The 18,720-nt window shown below is 41.6% G+C and overlaps 1 protein-coding gene across 2 annotated transcripts; it reads right to left on the bottom strand.

The window, feature by feature from the left end:
* Positions 1-3,356: 3,356 nt before the first annotated feature.
* On the bottom strand, positions 3,357-15,905 carry LOC103815409 (phospholipid scramblase 1). 2 transcript variants are annotated; one of them, XM_009089174.4, is made up of 10 exons: positions 15,742-15,885; positions 13,947-14,065; positions 13,285-13,313; positions 12,409-12,477; positions 10,863-11,020; positions 9,812-9,854; positions 8,524-8,744; positions 6,761-6,922; positions 5,569-5,730; positions 3,357-4,400 (listed from the first exon to the last, which is right to left on the bottom strand). In XM_009089174.4, exons 3-10 carry the CDS (start codon positions 13,289-13,291, stop codon positions 4,368-4,370), a joined length of 855 nt encoding a protein of 284 aa, XP_009087422.4. In that variant the 5' UTR covers positions 13,292-13,313; positions 13,947-14,065; positions 15,742-15,885; the 3' UTR covers positions 3,357-4,367. The 2 variants fall into 2 exon arrangements, with proteins under 2 accessions (XP_009087422.4, XP_050833776.1); XM_050977819.1 differs by lacking the exon at positions 9,812-9,854 and having other exon boundaries at positions 13,963-14,065; positions 15,742-15,905.
* Positions 15,906-18,720: the final 2,815 nt, after the last annotated feature.

Raw genomic sequence — 18,720 nt, 5'->3', positions numbered from 1 at the left:
TGCTTTCACCATTTCCTCTTGCAAATTGTTGCAAATATCAATTGCAATAACCACGACACATCCATATCATACAACAGCCACTAGCACTGAAATTGCATTCACTTGAACCATGCAATTTTACAATAAATTCCCTTGCACAAAGCTTTTCTTTGTTATCTCCTGCATTTCCCAAGCGTCCCCCCTGCACCAACAGTAGAGGGAGATAATTCAGCTCAGAAACCAGCTGCTCTCTCCTTCCCTAACTCTCCTTTTGCTGTGCAGTCCTGCTCCCACTCTCAGCTCCAGGTCAAAGCTGTTCTCATTAGTAAAGCCAGCACGAGGAACATGAGGGATGCAAAGGCTGTTCTTGGGTCAACAAAAAGACCCAAGGAGATCTTTTTATGAACTTTGCAAATATGAACTAGAATGATGTTAAAAGGGAAACTGTTATACTTTAATACTGTAAAACAATGCTCCTTCTCTTTTCCAATTAGCAAGGCTGTTAGCAAAAACCCGATCTTGCTTAAGATTAAAGTAGTAAATCACTTTTTTTTAACACTTATAACTTCCTTTTAAGGAAAGTGGAATTAATTATGCTTTTCTACTGAGAAACATCATATAAATTATGGGTTTGTGTGCTATTTGGACCCCAGGGCTTCAACTGCAACTGCATCTCCTCTGCAGCTAGAGATGAAAAACTCACCAGAATGGCACAGATGGAAAGGTCATTAACAGAGGTAGAGAAATCCATCTGCAAATCTCACTCTGTAAAGGGTTTTATGTAACAGCTCAGTCTCACTGAGATGCTATTGAATAACAGGCAACATGCTAGAAATCTTCTAATGCTTTGTACAGCCTGGATTTATGGACAGGGGTTTAAATAATTGTATTGCTTATTGTCTGAAGGATGAAGAGTAGAGAGTTCTGGACTGGATTTATTAAGTATGGATGCTGTTATGATTCTTTCAAAATGAAAAAAAAAAAAGCTCAAAGAATGATTCATTCTTCATTTGATACAGTTTCAGAAATTACCAATCTCTAGAAGTTCTTGAAAAATTTAAGGACTAACCTATTTTCAATTACATAGTAACAGAAAAAAAGTGAGATGACAAAGGCAATAAGATACGGTTTGGGTAACTAGAGAGTTAGCCCTGGACAGCTTTAGTTGGGACTTCCCATGCAATATTTTTACCTTCATGAGAGTGTGAACTGCTTCACAAGACAAAAGTTTATGAGCTGTGTAACCAGTGTCAGTTATCCAGGTCCCAGCTGATGGAAAGCTCCTCCAAGTCCAACGCTCTCTCTGTTGTTTTATGATCTGAGGTTGCAGAACTTCTTTCCAGTTCTAACCACAATTCTGGCAAATCCAAGATGCTTGACTGCCACTTCTTACTCTTTAGCTGGATTCACTTATTCTCTCAGGTTATCTAAATTTTCACCTTATTTACTAATTTTGCTAAATACATGGTAAAGGAATAAACTGCAGCAATCTGACCACTAAACTTGAGCAGCACAAAATCAAAAAAATCTAAATGGGCAACAGGAAAACTTCCACAACTTCACTGTTGGATTTCACTGTATCTGAGAAACCTGTGCTTAAGCACAGATATCTTTGCTTTGATTCGTCTTCACACAATTGCTACTGCTTGCAACTGAAATTCTCCCTAAGATACAAGAATTGCAACATTGTTTTCCTACACATCTTGATGTGAAGTTGATCATTCTTAATGATTTTAATTCTGTCATTCTTCCCTTACTGCCCTACAGAGATGTACATTAATTTTTCCATGTAATTTTGTATGCAAGGTTATTGGAGCAATGATGCTTCCAGGACTAAGGGTGAATAACTAAGAAAAAAATTGAATGAAAAAATTTTAATTACTTAGAGGAATGAAAACAGCCTCCTGGTTATGTCCTATTAGGCCAACCTCCTAACACCTCACCTAAATTTGCATACCCTCCCCAGCTTATTGTCAGCAGATGAATTTATAATACAAGATTCTTTTCACAAAAGGCAAAGGTATCCCTGTTTTGTCTGCTTGCAAAATATTATTCCATCCATTCCTCAAACAGCCATGGACCTCACTCTAATGCAAATTGTGAATTTAAATTCTATGCAGCACCTGCCATGGAAGTAAATAAGTATTTTCAAACGCTCCCAAACAATGTTTATAAAAATATTTGAATAACTGCTGAAGTGCAGGTATCAAATATGCCTGAGCCTGGGACTTAGGAGCTGCAGACAGAAATGAAGCTCTGTGCCACCCCTTGCAGGAAAAAAATAATGATGGACTTAGCCATGTGAATCCCTAGAGGACAGGGGTTTCTAATACATGTACCTCCTACTCCTAACTCAAGTAACCAGAAACTTTTTGCAGATTTCAGCAAGATTGGATTTTCTCATTAACAGATGGTCAATAAAGCACAAAATATTTTTTTTCATTTATAACAATTAATTAAGTTAATTCCCTAAGAATAGTGCTGATGAATCAAAAATGCACCTCCAGTGACTCCATATACAAGGAAATTTAGCAGCAGAAGATAATTTAACAAGGAATAACATACACTTTAGGGACATTCAGAACAGGCTGGACTGTTGTCCCAAATTTGCACTATTATTCCAACATCAAAGAGAATTCAGCTACACACCAGCAATGGCATTTGCCTTTTCTTTTGCTTTTTTCCTGGCCAGAAGCAACCAATAAATTGAAAATACAGAACAGAAGGACTCTTCAGCAGGACTAGAATGTAACTGAAAATACTGGCAAGGATTTCTCCCCATAGCTGGATGCCCAGAACCACATTGTGCGGGTGCTTGTGTGCAGGGGTAAGAAATTGCAACTCATCCATTGCTTGGACATTTAAATAAAATATTTAAATAATTTAAATAAAGTTATAAATGCTAAGAAGTTGACCTGCCATTCCATGTGTCTGCTTTTGAAGTGAAACTGCTCTGTTTATGCAGAACACTTCTTCTGTTTATTCCGTACCCTCAAAACAACAGACAGACTCACAGTCTGTGAAAAGTGTGGACTAAATGGGGAGCAAAGAGGACTGGAGAAACTGAGAAGTAACTAAGAGTGTTTTCTTTGCCTCAGGCCACACTCCTGCACAAGGCAATTACTAAAGGATTATGAAACAGAAGCAGGCACAGACAGCTTTACTTCCTCTCACCTCCACACTTCGGTTGATGAACATGCAAGCCTTCAGTTTCAGAACAGCCCAAGTAAGAAAACAAGGTCATACCCAGGAGGAGTCACATTTGAGAACACACCCATCACTAGATGTGGTGGGCTGACCAGGTGCCCACCAAGCCACTCCGTGCCTCCCCTTCCCAGAGGGACAGGGGAGATAAAATAAGACACAAAACAACTTACAGGTTAAGGTAAAGCAGTTTACTAAAAGAAAACCAAAAGTTTGCGCATGCATAAACAAAGTAAAAAAAAGATAAATTTAATTCTGCACTTCCCATGAGCAGGCAATGCCCAGCCACTTCCTGGGAAGCAGGGCTTCACCATGGAAGTGATTGCTTGGGAAGGCAAACACTGTAAAACTGAATGCAACACCTTCCTCCTCCTTTTCTTATCTTTGATATCTGAGCTGATGTCACACGGTGTGGAATGTCCCTTTGGTGAACTTGTGCCAGCTGGCCTGGCTGTGTGCCCTACCCACCCCCAGCCTGCTCAAGGCAGGTTGGATGCTGGAGAGACAGAGCTGCTGCAGGGCCAGCACTGCACCAAAACACTGCTGGGCTCTCAGCAGGGCACAGCACAGCTCTGTGAGGGCTGCTGGGGGAAATGAGCTCCAGCTCACACACACCCAGGACACCAGAGCAGTAACATTTTACACTCATTTCAGACAGTTCTGTTCAAATGCATCCCTTTGCTCTGAATGCATACATTTGACGTATTTGATAGGAAGATGGAAATGGAATGTGAAGAAGGTAAAACTACCGAAGAAGAATGCCCAGGAAAAATATCAGTGTCTCCTTATTAGGCTTAGGTTACCATTAATATTGAATATAGAAGTAGTTCTCTTTTTTAGGAATCAAAGTATTATTATAGTAGTTATAAATAACTACTATAATTAGTTACTTTAAAATTAGAGATCTTGGGGAAAGAAAAGGTTGCTATATATTTCTCTAAATGATATTATTGATCTGTGCAGATAAAGAGCCCTTATTTGAATACTACAAATCATTTCACCATATTAAAAAATAATAGATAAGACCATAAAGCTTTCAGCTTACAGAAATGTAACTATAACATGTACATTTCTCATATTCTTACTGGAGGTCTGCAATTCATTGGAAAGTTGGGAGATCCATGTTCTTCTTCCTTCCATAGAGAACATCTAGATTTCATTACCAAACTCCTGCTTGCTGATGCTTAATCACCACTATGCTCAAAAAACATGAAGTCCTAAGGGGACAAAAAAAAGGCAAACAAAACAAATAATTACAATTCTTAAATGTGGTTCTCAGTTCTGAGATCCCCTGTCTGCATTGCACCTGATGTACACCTTCCTCTAAGAAACCCGAAAGGGTGAGAAGAAGGGGGAGGCACATCTGCCATGCCCCCACCAGCTGGGTCTCAGAATGGGACATCCACAGAGACAGAAAGATGTTGAAAGACCAACATGGGAACTTTAAATTTTTCACTAGCCAAAGCTATGCTTCCTTTACTCAGGATTTCTGCCCTGACTTTGCTCAATCTGACTTATTCCCTCTCATTTTCCCTCAGACTGGAGTCCACCACAATAATGGCTATCTATAGTTTACTGGTGGGGGCCCCTGAAAGCCCAGGCTGCTCCCTCTCACTAATTCTGCACTTGAAGCACTTGGTAGCACAGGAACACACACAGCTAAACAAAACCTGTTCATGCTCAGGGCTGTCAGAGGTTGGAGAGACCTTTCCAAACCCTGCCCCTCAGCAGCCCAGCCAGCACAGAAGCAGGGCATGTTCTGAAACAGCACCTTGATGCAGAATTGCACTGTTAGGTGGAAACAGGAGCGTGTTCCACACTGTTTTCAAGGAGGACAGGGAGCTGCTCTGCACTGTTGACTATTGCTGAGAAGTGCTCTGACAAGTTCAATGAGCTTAGCCTCCACAGTAGTCCCTCCATTTGGAAATTACTGCTCTGAGAGCATCAATCCTGCTCAGTTCAGTGCCTCACATGCTTCCAAGGAGAGCTGGGAGGCAGTGGCTGCAGCATTCAGCTGCCCACAAGCCCAGAGGGTTGCTCAGGCTTTGGATGGGCCTCTTGGCTATTGCTAATCTGTATTTTTCTGGTTTCACCATCCATAAATTTGCTTTCCTCTGCTAATGAGTCTGTAAGAAGTCTTCCCTTTTCTTTTTTATAGTCCCACCAAATATGAAACTCCTATTAAATACAATTAGCACTGCCTGTAGTCTAGAATAAGCTTATTGTCTAAAATAATTCTGTGTTGCCTTTTGTGGTCAGTTTTACACACAGAAGTTCACAAGCTGTTGCCCACTTGAAGAACTCCAAATTAACTCCTTTACCATCACAATTTAAACGTGGAGATGAAAAAGTTAGTTTATGTTGATGTATTAGTGAACAACTTACGATCAGGAAGCAAGCACCAATCATCACAGCTTTCATTTTCACATCAAGGTCCATTGGGAATGAGATTCCAAAGTTATCTGTATCTGTAAACATTTCCCTCACAAAACCAGTCCACTGCTTAGAAATCTTCCCAACAGGAGAAGTCTTGTCCAGAGACATCACCTATAGTTTAACATAAAATTTTCAAAAGCATCATCAAACATTCATAACATTCCCAAATCCATTTTGGAATAGATCCATTTAAAAGCTTCAGACTGTTATTTTAATTAATACAGTTATCGAGTGCAAGGGTTTGTACCTAAAGGCAGTCAGACTATCAGAAAGTTGGTCTGAAGTATTAGAGGCATGAACTTGATTCTGATTCTGAAACTTGATTCTGAATTCTGAATCAATTCCTTGATGGTGCTGGGATACACACTCTGCTGGAAGTGGTGTTTTTAACCAGGACAGTGAATTAGTTTCTCCTGCCATGCATCAGGAACTGCTCAAGTGAAAATTAAACAAATTGCATTCTTCTGCTCAAAAGCAGAGGTTAGCCCTCTGGCAAGATTAAGTTTTCTGAAGTTAGAGCCAGTCTTCTGGGTCATGTGAAAGATTAGTTTCCAACATAAAATTCTATAAATTTGCTGCAGTAACTATTTGCAACATCATTTTAAACATTAAATTGTAGCCTTGTATATCTCTCACTTAATGTCCACAAAAACAATATTACATTAACCAATATTATTTTAGAAGGAAAGTTGTAACTCTTCAGTCATTCAACTCTGTAGTTCAAGTCTAAATTAACTTATTAGTTCATTGAATGATAATTGGATGATTAAATAAAGGGTTGAAGGAAGTAATTTTAATAAATACCTGATACAGTTTATTATATTTTCCTTAGAGCCTGACATAACAGATTCAAAAAGATTTTGCTGCTAAATATCTCAATTAAGTTATTTGTGTGCAGCCACACAGAATTCTCAGTGATCACTGATTAATGGCTTTAACATGTAATTTCTGGAAATTTTTCTGGTTTTTCAAGAGTAATTTAGGTATCTAGAGAAGTCATTTGATTATACCAGCATTACAAGATGATGTAGAAATTATTTAATATATACAATTCAATTGATAGGTAGTAAGTTGAAGAACAAACTAGTACCAAACTCCTATCTGAAAATAGACACATGCAGACAATTTTGACATTGCATACCTCAAAATGAACGTCCTCACAACACTGGCACACAACACATGGGCCACTGATTTTCAGAATATCTCTTCTCTTCTCATCTTGAATGGTAAACTTTGGCAGGCAGACATGCCAGTTCTGGACAACATAACCAACTGTTGTTCCTGGAGGTGCCTGGACTTCCAGCTTCACAGGGAAGAGAAAACCTCCAAATGAATAACCATGCTTTCATATGCTAGTGAGACAAAACCCACACCGGCACACTAATGAAAAACAACCTATTTTTCCACAAAAATTGGGCCTTACAAAGCATTTTGCTGTGAGTGTTTTCAGAAGACCACTCAGATTGAAGACCTCTTATTCAGCTTTTGCCTTCAAGAAAACAGTAAGAGACTCCTCAGGCTCTGGAGTACACAAACTATGCATCTTCAATATAAAGACCAAAGTCCATTGAAAGAAAGGCAGTGAATATCCCAAAAGCATTCACTGAAGGCATTCTAGGATGCAGCTACTACAAATGCCTCAGCAGGAGCTCTGAGCAGGCTTAGATTTAGAGTTTCAGAAGTTGCATCAATCCAGAATTACATTAATATTTAAAAAACCTCATGATCTCCTATGTTGAATGCCACTATAGCTTTCAGAGCTGTAAAATGAAAACTCTAGCTGTTACTCTAGAAAGCTGTTGCCTTACTCTTCCACTCCAAGTGCAGATTCCAGCTCAGCCACAAGCTCCCCGCCATGCTGCTCAACCAGATTTTTCATTACCACAGTCAGAACTGCCCAGTGAGTCCAAGTGCTGCAGCACACCTTGTCACCAACATGTTTATGAAAAATCCTTTCCTTAGGATTTTTCCCTCCTGAGAAGCTGAGAGGCCTCAAGAACAAACTGTAAACAATTCTTATCTGCTGCTGTGGAATGCACCAGGTGGATTGGTGATTGGTCTCATCTGGTTGTTTTTAATTAAGGGCCAATCACAGTTCACCTGCCCAGACTGGCTCGGCCAGAGACAAACCTTTGTTATCGATTCCTTTTCTATTCTTAGCTTAACCTTCTGATGAAATCCTTTCCTCTATTCTTTTAGTATAGTTTTAATACATTATCTATCATAAAATAATAAATCAGCCTTCTGATACATGGAGTCAACTTTCTCGTCTCTTCCCTCATCCTGGGACCCTTGTGGACAATACCACACACACCTCCTCCTTCCCAGACCAAGAACCCCACGCACAAATCCTGGGGCCCTTGTGGACAATACCACACACACCTCCTCCTTCCCAGACCAAGAACCCCACGCACAAATCCTGGGGCCCTTGTGGACAATACCACACACACCTCCTCCTTCCCAGACCAAGAACCCCACGCACAAATCCTGGGACCCTTGCAGACAATACCACACACACCTCCTCCTTCCCAGACCAAGAACCCCACGCACAAATCCTGGGGCCCTTGTGGACAATACCACACACACCTCCTCCTTCCCAGACCAAGAACCCCACGCACAAATCCTGGGGCCCTTGTGGACAATACCACACACACCTCCTCCTTCCCAGACCAAGAACCCCACGCACAAATCCTGGGGCCCTTGTGGACAATACCACACACACCTCCTCCTTCCCAGACCAAGAACCCCACGCACAAATCCCACAGACCTCTCTTCCCACACCTTACCGGCAGGAACCCTGACTCATTTCACCTCACCTCCTGACTCGAGGCAAGGCCACCTCAAAGCAGCGCAGGAGGAGGCAGTCCCAGGAGGAGGAGGAGGGCAGTGGGAGGCAGAACTCACCTCCTGCAGGCAGCAGGGGCAGCAGCAGGAGTTGCAGCGCAGGGGTCGGTGCAGCGTGATCACCTCGCGGCCCAGGTTGTCGATGATCCTCAGGGTGAAGGGCCGGGCGGGCCCACAGCAGTTCCTGGTCAGGCAGTCAGTGTCCTCTGCTGCAAAGTACACCCTCTGCCCCAGAGCGTTCTTCAGCTCGTATTTGTTGTTCTCCTCAAAGCCAGTCACAACTGAAAAATGGGAAGGAAGCTGCTGAACTCCTAGGAGAGTCTGGTCAGACAATCCCTGCTCTTTGGGAAGGCAAAGCCTCTCCCAAAGTCTGTCAGAGGCAGCTCCTGGCAAAGGGACATTATGGAAAGGACCCTCAAGCAGCAAGCCCTGACAGAGAAGTTCAAGGGAAGAAGACACCATGAGCAAGGACATGTGGAAAGAAATTGAGATTCCCATCTGTCCCCAGTGTCCCCCCTGGCGACAGGCACCTGGATAAGCACCACCATCACCAATAATACAGCAGGGAAGGTTCTCAGGGGAGAACTGAATGGATAAGAGTTAAAGAGAGTTGTGAATTTGGGGGTGAAGCCAGAAAAGGGCACAAATATGTTCAGAATAAGAAAGCCACAAAAAACCTGCTCGGTCAAGATTTACAGCAGTGCACATCTAAAGCAACAAGAGCCAGGACAGAAAGTTTAGTTAATTTCTATAACAAATGAGAGCACTCTAACAAGTTTTAGAAAGAACCAGAAAGAAAAATCAGCAGCCACATTAGAGGCGATCTGGGCTGTATGGTCTATTTTATTCCTTCTATTTGAAAGACATTAATTGTACAACTTGGATATTATTAAAGCACAGAATAAGGGGAGCAGAAGGAAAGCCATTCAGTTTGCTAAAGCAGCAGGATTGCCTGTAAAAGGGATCAAAGGCACATGCCAGTCCATGGAAGTAGGTGGGATATGACAAGACAGAAAACAGAATCTTTAAGTAAGGGAGTAGAAATCATTGTTAACAAGTAACATTGGAAATGTGTGACTTCATCTACAACTAGCTATATATCAACTATAGCATACATAACCAAGATTATTCAGCTGCATTGCTGTGTATCTTTTGAGATATGGAACCTGCTGAAAATTTTCTTCCCTTCTATTTTTCCTTCCTCTCCTCCACTTCTTCAGGACTTCTGCAGGGATTCAGACAGGTAATGAAGGAAAGAAAAAGGTGGTAATCACCTTAAAAACAGTGTCAAAGAAAGCCTAAACTTCACTGTTCTTGGGATTATTAGATTTAAATGCTTTGTACTTACTCTCAAGAAGTTCAAGTTGCTGATGAATTAATATATGGTCAATCTGGTCATGGTTGAAAAATTAAACAGAATAAACATTTAGCAAGTTACAACTACGGAAAACTGTAGTTTTAAGAACAGCTGCTGTTTCACTTTAGAATTAGAATGTATGGATCAATACACAGTGTAGAGGCAGATTATTTCCCAGTTAAGCTATGGAATAGCTCGCTCCCCTCCTTGGCCTCTCCTGTGCCAGGTTAGCAAAGAGTGTTCCAGGGCACTGGAGCTGAACCCAAACTGGTCTGGTGACAAGCACACAGGGCTAACACCCCTGCTCTCCTTTAGGACCCAGAGCCTGAGAGAGCTCTGACATCATGCTCCAGAGACTCCACACAGACAAAAGCAGGAAATGGGGGGATTTTGGAGTAGAAGCCCAACTACTCCTTAGCTCTAAGGAAGATTCAGGGGAAAATCAGCCTCTCCTCACCAGTGCTTTTTTTTTTTAATTGCCTTTTTTTTTTTAATGCACTTTGTAGAACTGGCAACATTACATCAGTATTAATCTTTCCAGTGCTGAGATGAACTGTATTTTACAGTACAAAGACATATTCAGTAATGTGGAAACAATTCTTATTTTGGCTATTAGCATTCTCTATGCTGTGAAATCTGACTGGCAGCTCTGCTAACAATATTAAGAGGTGTGAAGAAAGCATCACATGGAAAATTAAGTGCTTCTAATGTGCTAGAGTTTCCCATATAATAGCATTTATTCTATGCACCTTTCCAAAGGACATTACATCTCCCAAAGAGTAACTTCAGAAATGTGAAGGATGTGTGACAGCCCTCTGTCTCTCATCCTTTGGCACCCTACTTGGCAGGAAGGTGCTTCATGAACAAGTGCTACATCTCTAACAGGTATCTCTGCATTCAGACAATACCAAAGGCCTCATTTAGCAGCACACAAGCAGCAGCTGCAACACAGCCAGATGATTTATTTAGCTATTTCATGGATGCAGGCTGCTTCCCAGAGCAGCATGTCTCATCTCTGGGGAAGGAGGAAGGGTGAAGGTACCTGTGTGAGGTACTCCAGTCCAGGAGGGCAGTTGGGAATAGAAGGAGGGATAGGCATCCAGATTGCCCCATCCATGGTGGGCTGGCTCTGGATAGGTGGAGGGACAAATCCACCTTGGAACCCCATGGGCTGTGCCTGGAATCCATAGTTGCCTGCACCTGTGACATTTGGCATGGTAGGAGAAATATGGTTATGAAAGTTACACTGCCATGGGAGATTCTGATGCCTCACAAAAAACCAAACCAAATAAATTTTTTAAAAAATGCATCATTCTTGAAGACAGAAAAAATTTCATTCACATAGAGACAGTCAATTCAAAAAAACCAGAAATAAATAAATGAAAGCTATTTCTAAGTAGAGAAGAAAGAATACTTTAAATTACATTAAAAGCATTGGCATTTATACGCTGTCAGTGGAGCAAATGAGGAATTTTAAGACAAAGTTTTCCTGGAGCTGTACTTTTGTGAAAGGAAATGTCCTTTTAGCAAAGTTCATCTGCAGTTTTCAAACCAGATGACTTGTAGACCTTCAGCCCACACCAGCTCAGCAGCAAATTTCACATTACATTACAACACATGGAGCAGTGCACATGAAAGATCAGGCTGTGGCCCTGGTACCTCAGGTGATGTAAGGTGGCCACATCACCCACCCCAGAGAAGAACCCTCCCTTTGGGAATTCAAAATCACTTTTATGTCTGAGCACAGGCTCTGCAAACCAACTACCTACTGCTATTGTGGGCAAGTGTGTGCACATACAATTACTCAAAATAACAATGCCCTGCAACCTCCAGGGCACAAGCAGTGAGTGCTTGTTCCCTGCTGCAGCCAACTGCACTTACAGACCTCAGAGTGCCTTGTCCCAGGATGCACAAGCTTTAACTTAGGAACAGCACAGTAACTTTGGCCAGACATTTTGCTTTTACCTCTGACTTATGCTCTGAGCCTGACTGTTAGCTATTTATTGTGATTTGGTTCTTCAGAAAGAAACCATTGCCAGAATGGGAGAAGCTGCTCAGGAGTGCTGCATTTTGAAGTGGAGCAGAAAACAAGACAGAAGAGGAGAGAGCAAGTGAGGGAAAGTGTAAGGTGTAACCTGCAAAGTACAGCAACAGAGCATGAAACAGGAACTGAATGCATGCAGAACTGCAAGAGAAAAACAATTCTTTCTTCACTTCTGTATTTCTAGAGGAAAGTAAAGTGAAATACTGAAGTAACGTGATGATTAAAAAGTCTAATTACCAGTAAGAACCTGCTGCACATTAATTGCAATCAGTAACACCCAGCAAACCTCCCTAGCAAACTCCCCACAATGACCACTGAGGAACACCTGGCATTTTTAACTCCTACCACTGCTGGTACAGCTCAGCACATACTAAAATGTAGAACCACAAAGGAAAGAAATGACTTTTCAGCAAAACAGAAGTTAAAAGAAACTCTATAGAATTAATAGCAGAAAAGTAAATTGGAGATGATCACCCTTTTACAGCCCCATATTCCCCATGCTTATTTCCCAATGCTCTCACAGATCTGTAACCAAGCCACTCACCTTGGTAAGCCCCAGGGACCTGCTGAGGGGAGCCATAGGGCATTCCAGGTGCTGTGGCAGGTGGAGGTCCTGGAAGAAAGAAAATACACTCTGAGTATGGATCATTTCCTCCTGCCCTGGGTGAAAGATCCCCAGCACTGACTCCTTTTCCAGAGTACACACAGAACAAAATCTAGGCAGCTGCTTTCTGTATAGCAAAAATACACATCAAGAGCATGTTTATGAGCAATGCATGCATCAACAAAACTTAGGGGAGTTCTGGTCCTCAAAGCACAGAAAAAAGACAGGAACTGCAGAGGATGTCATGAAGATGTCTCAGAATCACAGAACCATTCAGCTTGGAAGGGACCTCCTGAGATCATCTAATCCAAGCCCTGCTCAAGCAGGGTCAGTTCACTCTGCCTGGAGCAAAGATGCTTTTGTTCATTGATATTTAGAAAGAGGCTTGAATTCAAAGCATTGCCAGGAACTGACAGGCTGCCCTCCGGCACAGAACATGGCAGTGAGCCATTCCTCTCTGTGTAAAAACTTTTCTCCCAACTTCTTCAAGTTCAGACTACAGTAATGCCTCACCTGCAGATGGAGAGGGTTATGGATTTAAAACCATTTACCATCTTCAGTTTTTAAGCTGAAATAACTTGAATTTCAAGATTACTAAATTATTTATTATTTTTGCTTAACTTCAGAAATCAAGATCTGAAAATGTAAGCTCTACATTTTGTAAAATATTCCACTTTAAATGTAAATAATTTCAGGTTAAAACATTCATACATATTTCATATAATTAGAAAGTAAGCTAATAGCCAAGCTAATGTTGCTTGAATGTGCTGTCTTTGATGTTAGCAAAAGTTGACATTTTGGTTATATTTTACTCACCTTGCATTGTTGTAGATCTGCCTGCAGTTCTGCAAAAGAACATTTTTGTCTCATAATTTTTTCCAATATATACTTTCACATAAGAGCTATTCAGAGTTCTCTATTATTGATAAAAGACATTTGTCTCTCTAAACAGTATGGGAAAGAGAAATTACAAATACAAGCAAAAATGACCTCAAATATCTCCGCTTCCTTCTAGGCTATGTCTCAACTACTACTTAAGTGTGAGTTTTCTACACCTACAGTCATGTTTGAGTATCCTGAAATCAGTCTCAACTCAGAAAAGCATTGGGATGTGCAAGACTCCACTGTGCAGCCGTTCAGAAATACCCTGTAATTCATATGAACAATTTACTGCAGTAATGGAAGGGCAGCTGGCTCAGTGAATTGATGTTGCTCACAAAACCTGCCCAGGTAAACCCTGGAGCAGCCATGCTACCGCCTACTCAGCTCTTTAAGCTCTTCCATTTCTCTAGTGGTACTGCTAAATAACACATATCAGTATTTGCCTTCACAGGATAACAAAGTGTGGCTACCAAAGGAATAAACAAAACCAAAAACCAACCAAACAACAGAGCCCACAGCAAAAAAATACCCACAAAACAATCTAACCCCAAACAAAACAAAATAAAATAAAAATACACACAGAAAACCCCACTTACTGATACCAGCTTAAACCTTGAGAGTTATCTCTTCCTCTGGGGTAATGAGTGAAGCAAGGCAGCAGCAGCAACTGCTATTACAGACAGATCCAAGACAGTCGGGAGATCCAAACATGGAACTGTAAAAAAGAAAGGTACAGGCACTCATTTTTAATAGGATTGACAGCTTTAAAATTAAAAATTAATCTAGTTGTTAAATCTAGTTGTTAAAATTAAAAATAAATCTTAAATCTAAAAATAATCCAATTCAAGTTAATTCATTAACATAATTTGCCTTTTATGATTCTTCAAACTACTTCATTTCAATGAAGATAGCTGGTCAAAGCTGGGAAGTGAAACTGAAAGCAATTCCTTCCTGTTTTTCATTCCCTGAGTAAAAGCAGCTCTCATGGGCGATGTCTGATCCTTCTGGAATGTCACGCAGATTCAGTTGCTCTTAAACCATTCCTTTTTAATATACTTTTTATTTTACTTTCCTAACTTCTTTACTAACAAAACCACTGTCCTGTTACACTTTAACTGGGCTCTGGTCATAGGGTAGATTGGAATGTAGTCACTGTATGAATGTAGGAATATCACAAATTACAGAAGAATAAAACTAACAAAAGATCAGTTTATGCAGTGAAATGATCCAGCTACCTGAACTTCAATGAAATACTGAGAATTACAACTAAACCCCTTGGTAAAGGGAGAGTAGAGACAGAATCACATGATTTATTTAAAAGAAAGGCTTTGTCCAGAAGCCAGAATCTTTCACTGTCCAGAATCTTCCATTGTCCCTACAACCACACACACCAGCCACTGCACAATTTAGGATTTAGAAAAAAGTGATATGCTCTGTAGTAGGAAGCAATATAAGCTTTACAAAGCTCAGCCCTCATTTCACCCCTGTACCCTTTTTTTATGAATGTCCATGTTTCTTTCTGGTCACTTTCTCATTTTCAGAACTACCTAACACAGCTGCATGTCCCTTAGCCTGATGAATGTCACTAGATATGCTGCAAGTAATTCAGACATGTCATAATTATGTTAACTATAGGCCTTCTGCTCTTTATCAGAAAAACAGAAAACTAGCAGGATAAGTAGTTTCATTTATTCTCCAGGTCACTAAAACGTTGCTAAGAGCACGGTAATGTAATGAAAGCTCACAAGCCCAAACATGCTTAGTTAAATAACAAGCCAGGCCCTTTCCAAGATTTCCAAGAAGTTGTAACACTCAAAAAACAGGAAGCTGAATAGCCAGGAGGCATGCATTAGTTCTCCTTGCGAGGCTTCTTTGCATTCTATTAGACTGTTCAGAACCCTGACCGCTGGAGAAACAGTATGCTTCAAAATCATCCCGGTGATCTAATTAAACGAGATGGTTTCATCCAATGTTAACAAAATATTATTCAGAGAATTAATTAATTTTTGTTGTTGTTGTTGTTCTGATGGAGTAGGACCCTCTCCCCTTACAGTGACTTTTCTCCCGGGAGTGCCAGCCCCCGGCAGGCACAGCCAGGTCACCGCCCGGGGCTCAGGCTCGCTGGGACGAGCGCACATCCCCGGGCACGGGACCGCGGCTGCCGGGACCGAGGCGCTGCTGCCTCCCCTCGAAGGGGCTCTCCGGGACAGCCCGGGCAGGCAGCAGCACCTGCCCTTAGAGCAGTCCTTGCCAGCGAGATCCTCTCCTACAGGGATCGACTCTAACCCAGCCCGCACTGCCCAGCCGGACAAACGCGGGGCTCCTCTTGGGCGGGCGCAGCCCCAGCCCTGCGGATGGCTGCCCATCCCCGTGAGGAAAGCCCCGGGATACCTGACGGGAGCGCCTGCCAGGAACCCCGCTGGCTAAGGAGGCTCCGCTGTGCCCGTGTCCCGCTGTGCCCGTGTCCCGCTGTCTCCGTGTGCCGCCGTGCCCGTCCCGAGCCGCTCGGGAGCTCCCAGCGCTGCGGGGCGGGGAGCGAGGGCAGGGCTGGGCTCCGGGCAGGAAACTGCTGCCAGCCCTTCTCAGAAACGCCGGTATTTCAACAGCTTCGCTAGCCGTGGCATTTACTTTTTCCATTTCTATCTGCAACAATGCCGGTTCAGTCCTTTTAAAATTAATTAATTATTAATTAACTCAATTTCTGCCTTTTAGTCAGCGGACATCAAGTTGCATACAGGTGATAACGCCAAGTTCTATGTCCGCCCTGAAAAGAGCACAAATGTATCTGGAACAATTTTACCTTGCTTATAAGGCAGAAACTCAGGAGGAAAAATATATTTATGAGGATTTTATAGTTACAGGAAGAAGAATGTACAATAATGAATTGTTTGGGAAACAAAGGACTTGGAGAAAGTTGGCTCACACCCTGATTAACAGTTCTAGTGAACAGATCTTCTGCATCCTCTGTTGTACATGAATGTACATCAGATTGGAGCTGCTGGTGCCCAAAGGAAAGTTTCTTCAAAGAAAGTTGCATTTCATGTAAACCACATAAATCTGATCACAGCAATTGGTGCATGCATAAAACCCAAACCAGGGATTCAATAAGTGCAGGCCACCTCATACATACTCTGTAGTCTTTGTCTTCTACCTCCCAAAATAAGGTCTCCATTTCAATATTGAACTTTCTATTAATAATATTAAACAAAAAAAAAAAAAAAAACACCCCAAACTATTGTTCTAGTCCTGCACTGGATTTCACCCAAACATCAGATCTGACAGGGATTTGAGGATTTTCTTTTGCTTGTTTCCTCAGGTACAGAAGAATCTAATCTAAAGCTGACTAGCATTTTCCCACACATATGCACTGAGTCCACTAAGAGGATTAATAGCAGACACCAAGAAATAGGTTTTGAACATCTCTTAAGAGATAGGTATAGAATTATTTTGACATGGTTGGAAAATTATAAATACATGGAAGCTTTGGATACTACCCTTCTTTTTTACAGGAATATAGCATAGTTATATTTAGCTGGGTTCAGACTTACATACTGAAATTCAAATTGTATTGCCAAGCAAACATGACTTTTTGACACAGAGATTAACACTATTTCTCAGATGAGAATATCATTGTCCTACCAGAGAGAACAAAGATAGCAGCATATCTCTTCCTTTCACATGTCTATAAGTAGGGAAAAAACTTATTCACCTGCAGTGGCAGAAAAAAAATGCCATGATTCACAAAATACAAAGTAATTTATCAGCCTTTCCCAGATCAAATAATGTCTTTTCTTATCTAGCTAGGATCATTAATGTAACTGACAGTCAGTGCTTTTGTGTTAGATCAGGGGGTTAAAATGGTCAGTACCTTTTAATTTTGTCCAGTGTGCAGATTTAATCAGCGGGAGAACACTAAAATATTAAGAAAGAAAGTTGGAATTGTTTCAGGAGAAATAAGAAAATGACCATGCTCTTAGTAATTCAGTCTTTTAGGTTTAAGCATGTTTACCTGAAAAAGAAACATTCTTTGTAGATTCTTGACCCCAATTTCTAGTATTTTTATGTCACTTATGGACTGGATATTTCTACTGGATATTTCTACTGCTTTAAGTTCTGATGCTCCTGATGTTGGCTCCTCATCTGACCCTGTGGTGCCCAGCACCAGAAGTGGGACCAGTTCCTGCACCTGCTTCTCATTCAGAGGTCTCCAGGAACCTGGGGCTGGGGTGAGGAAAGCATCTCTCATCTTTCCTGCTCACATCCCCTCACCATCTTCTTTTCTCTCAGTGCTCAGGTAAGACAGCCATGGGAGGGGACACGGGAGGAAGTTCACTCAGGGCTGCACATGAGAGCCAAGAGCCTTTGTGCAGCTCAAACTCTGTTTCACCTCATTTAACCTCAGGCATGGCATTGTTTGCACTGCTAAAGGAAATAAAAGTGGTTACCAGGGGGTTTGCCTTCTGTGCTTGTGGACACAGTCCCAACAGAAGACTCCCTTCTCTGGTGTTTATAATCTGGAAAGCAAACCTGGAACAGCAACAGACACGGGAGATGAAGAGAAAGATAAGCTGAGAGTAGCTGTTGTCTTTATAGGATAGACATAGGATGTGAGGTTTGAGGCACAAACTTGAGGGAGCTACCAGGAAATAAATGAAAAGAAAGAACAAAAGAAAAAGAAGGACTAGAGGAGGGAGCGGGGGGGAGAGGAAGGGAGGAAGGCAGGAAGGAAGGAGAAAAAGAAGACTGAAGATTCCTCTCAGTGGCAGGCCAGGAAAAGCTCCTGAGCTGCACTGGCTGGAGCTCCAGCCATGCAGTGATGCAGTGCAATTCCTTTTTTCTGCTGTTTGCCATGCTTCACTTGTGTGCATTTTGGGAAAACCTTTAACTGTAGCAAACAATGATAAGTCCTTTATCTTTAGCTCACAGTGCTTAGGCTGCACTCATGTCTGCAAGTGGTTATCTTAGCCCCAGAACCCGAGGGCCTTAGCAATGCTGCTGGAAGATAATTTAAATATGCAGAAGAGTTGGCAGGAACGTTTAGCATGTCTGTATGAGTTTGGGGAAATGTAATGGGTCTGAATCAGTTATACAGGTTTAAACTCTGTTCTCTAGCTGTGGTGTGGGGGTTAGGCAGAGAGATCCCCCTCGTGCCCCATGCTGAAAATAAGTGATTCCACTTTCTGATACTGAAATTACAGAGTTAGTTTGATTCCCAACTTTTGATGACAAAGTGATAATGACCTGAGACGATTTTCACAATATTTAGAACTTGCTTGGAAAATTTAGATTTTAGAAGAGTGCCTCCAACCTAACTATTCACATTTAAGGAATCTTCTCCAGAACCAATAAGCTATTTTCCTTTTTTCCATT

Source organism: Serinus canaria, chromosome 9 (assembly GCF_022539315.1).
Source record: "Serinus canaria isolate serCan28SL12 chromosome 9, serCan2020, whole genome shotgun sequence".
NCBI lineage: Eukaryota > Metazoa > Chordata > Aves > Passeriformes > Fringillidae > Serinus > Serinus canaria.
The sequence above is the reverse complement of the archived record's forward strand: the minus strand, read 5'-3'. Positions and strand labels throughout refer to the sequence as shown.

Coding starts and splice junctions, on each gene's coding strand:
- LOC103815409 (XM_050977819.1), bottom strand. CDS start 14,061: ATGTTTGGATCTCCCGACTGTCTTGGATCTGTCTGTAATAGCAGTTGC. Junction 12,478..13,284: donor CAGATCTACAACAATGCAAG/GTGAGTAAAATA, acceptor TCTTTCTTCCAG/GACCTCCACCTGCCACAGCA. Junction 6,923..8,523: donor GCCCCTGCTGCCTGCAGGAG/GTGAGTTCTGCC, acceptor TTCCCTGTGAAG/CTGGAAGTCCAGGCACCTCC.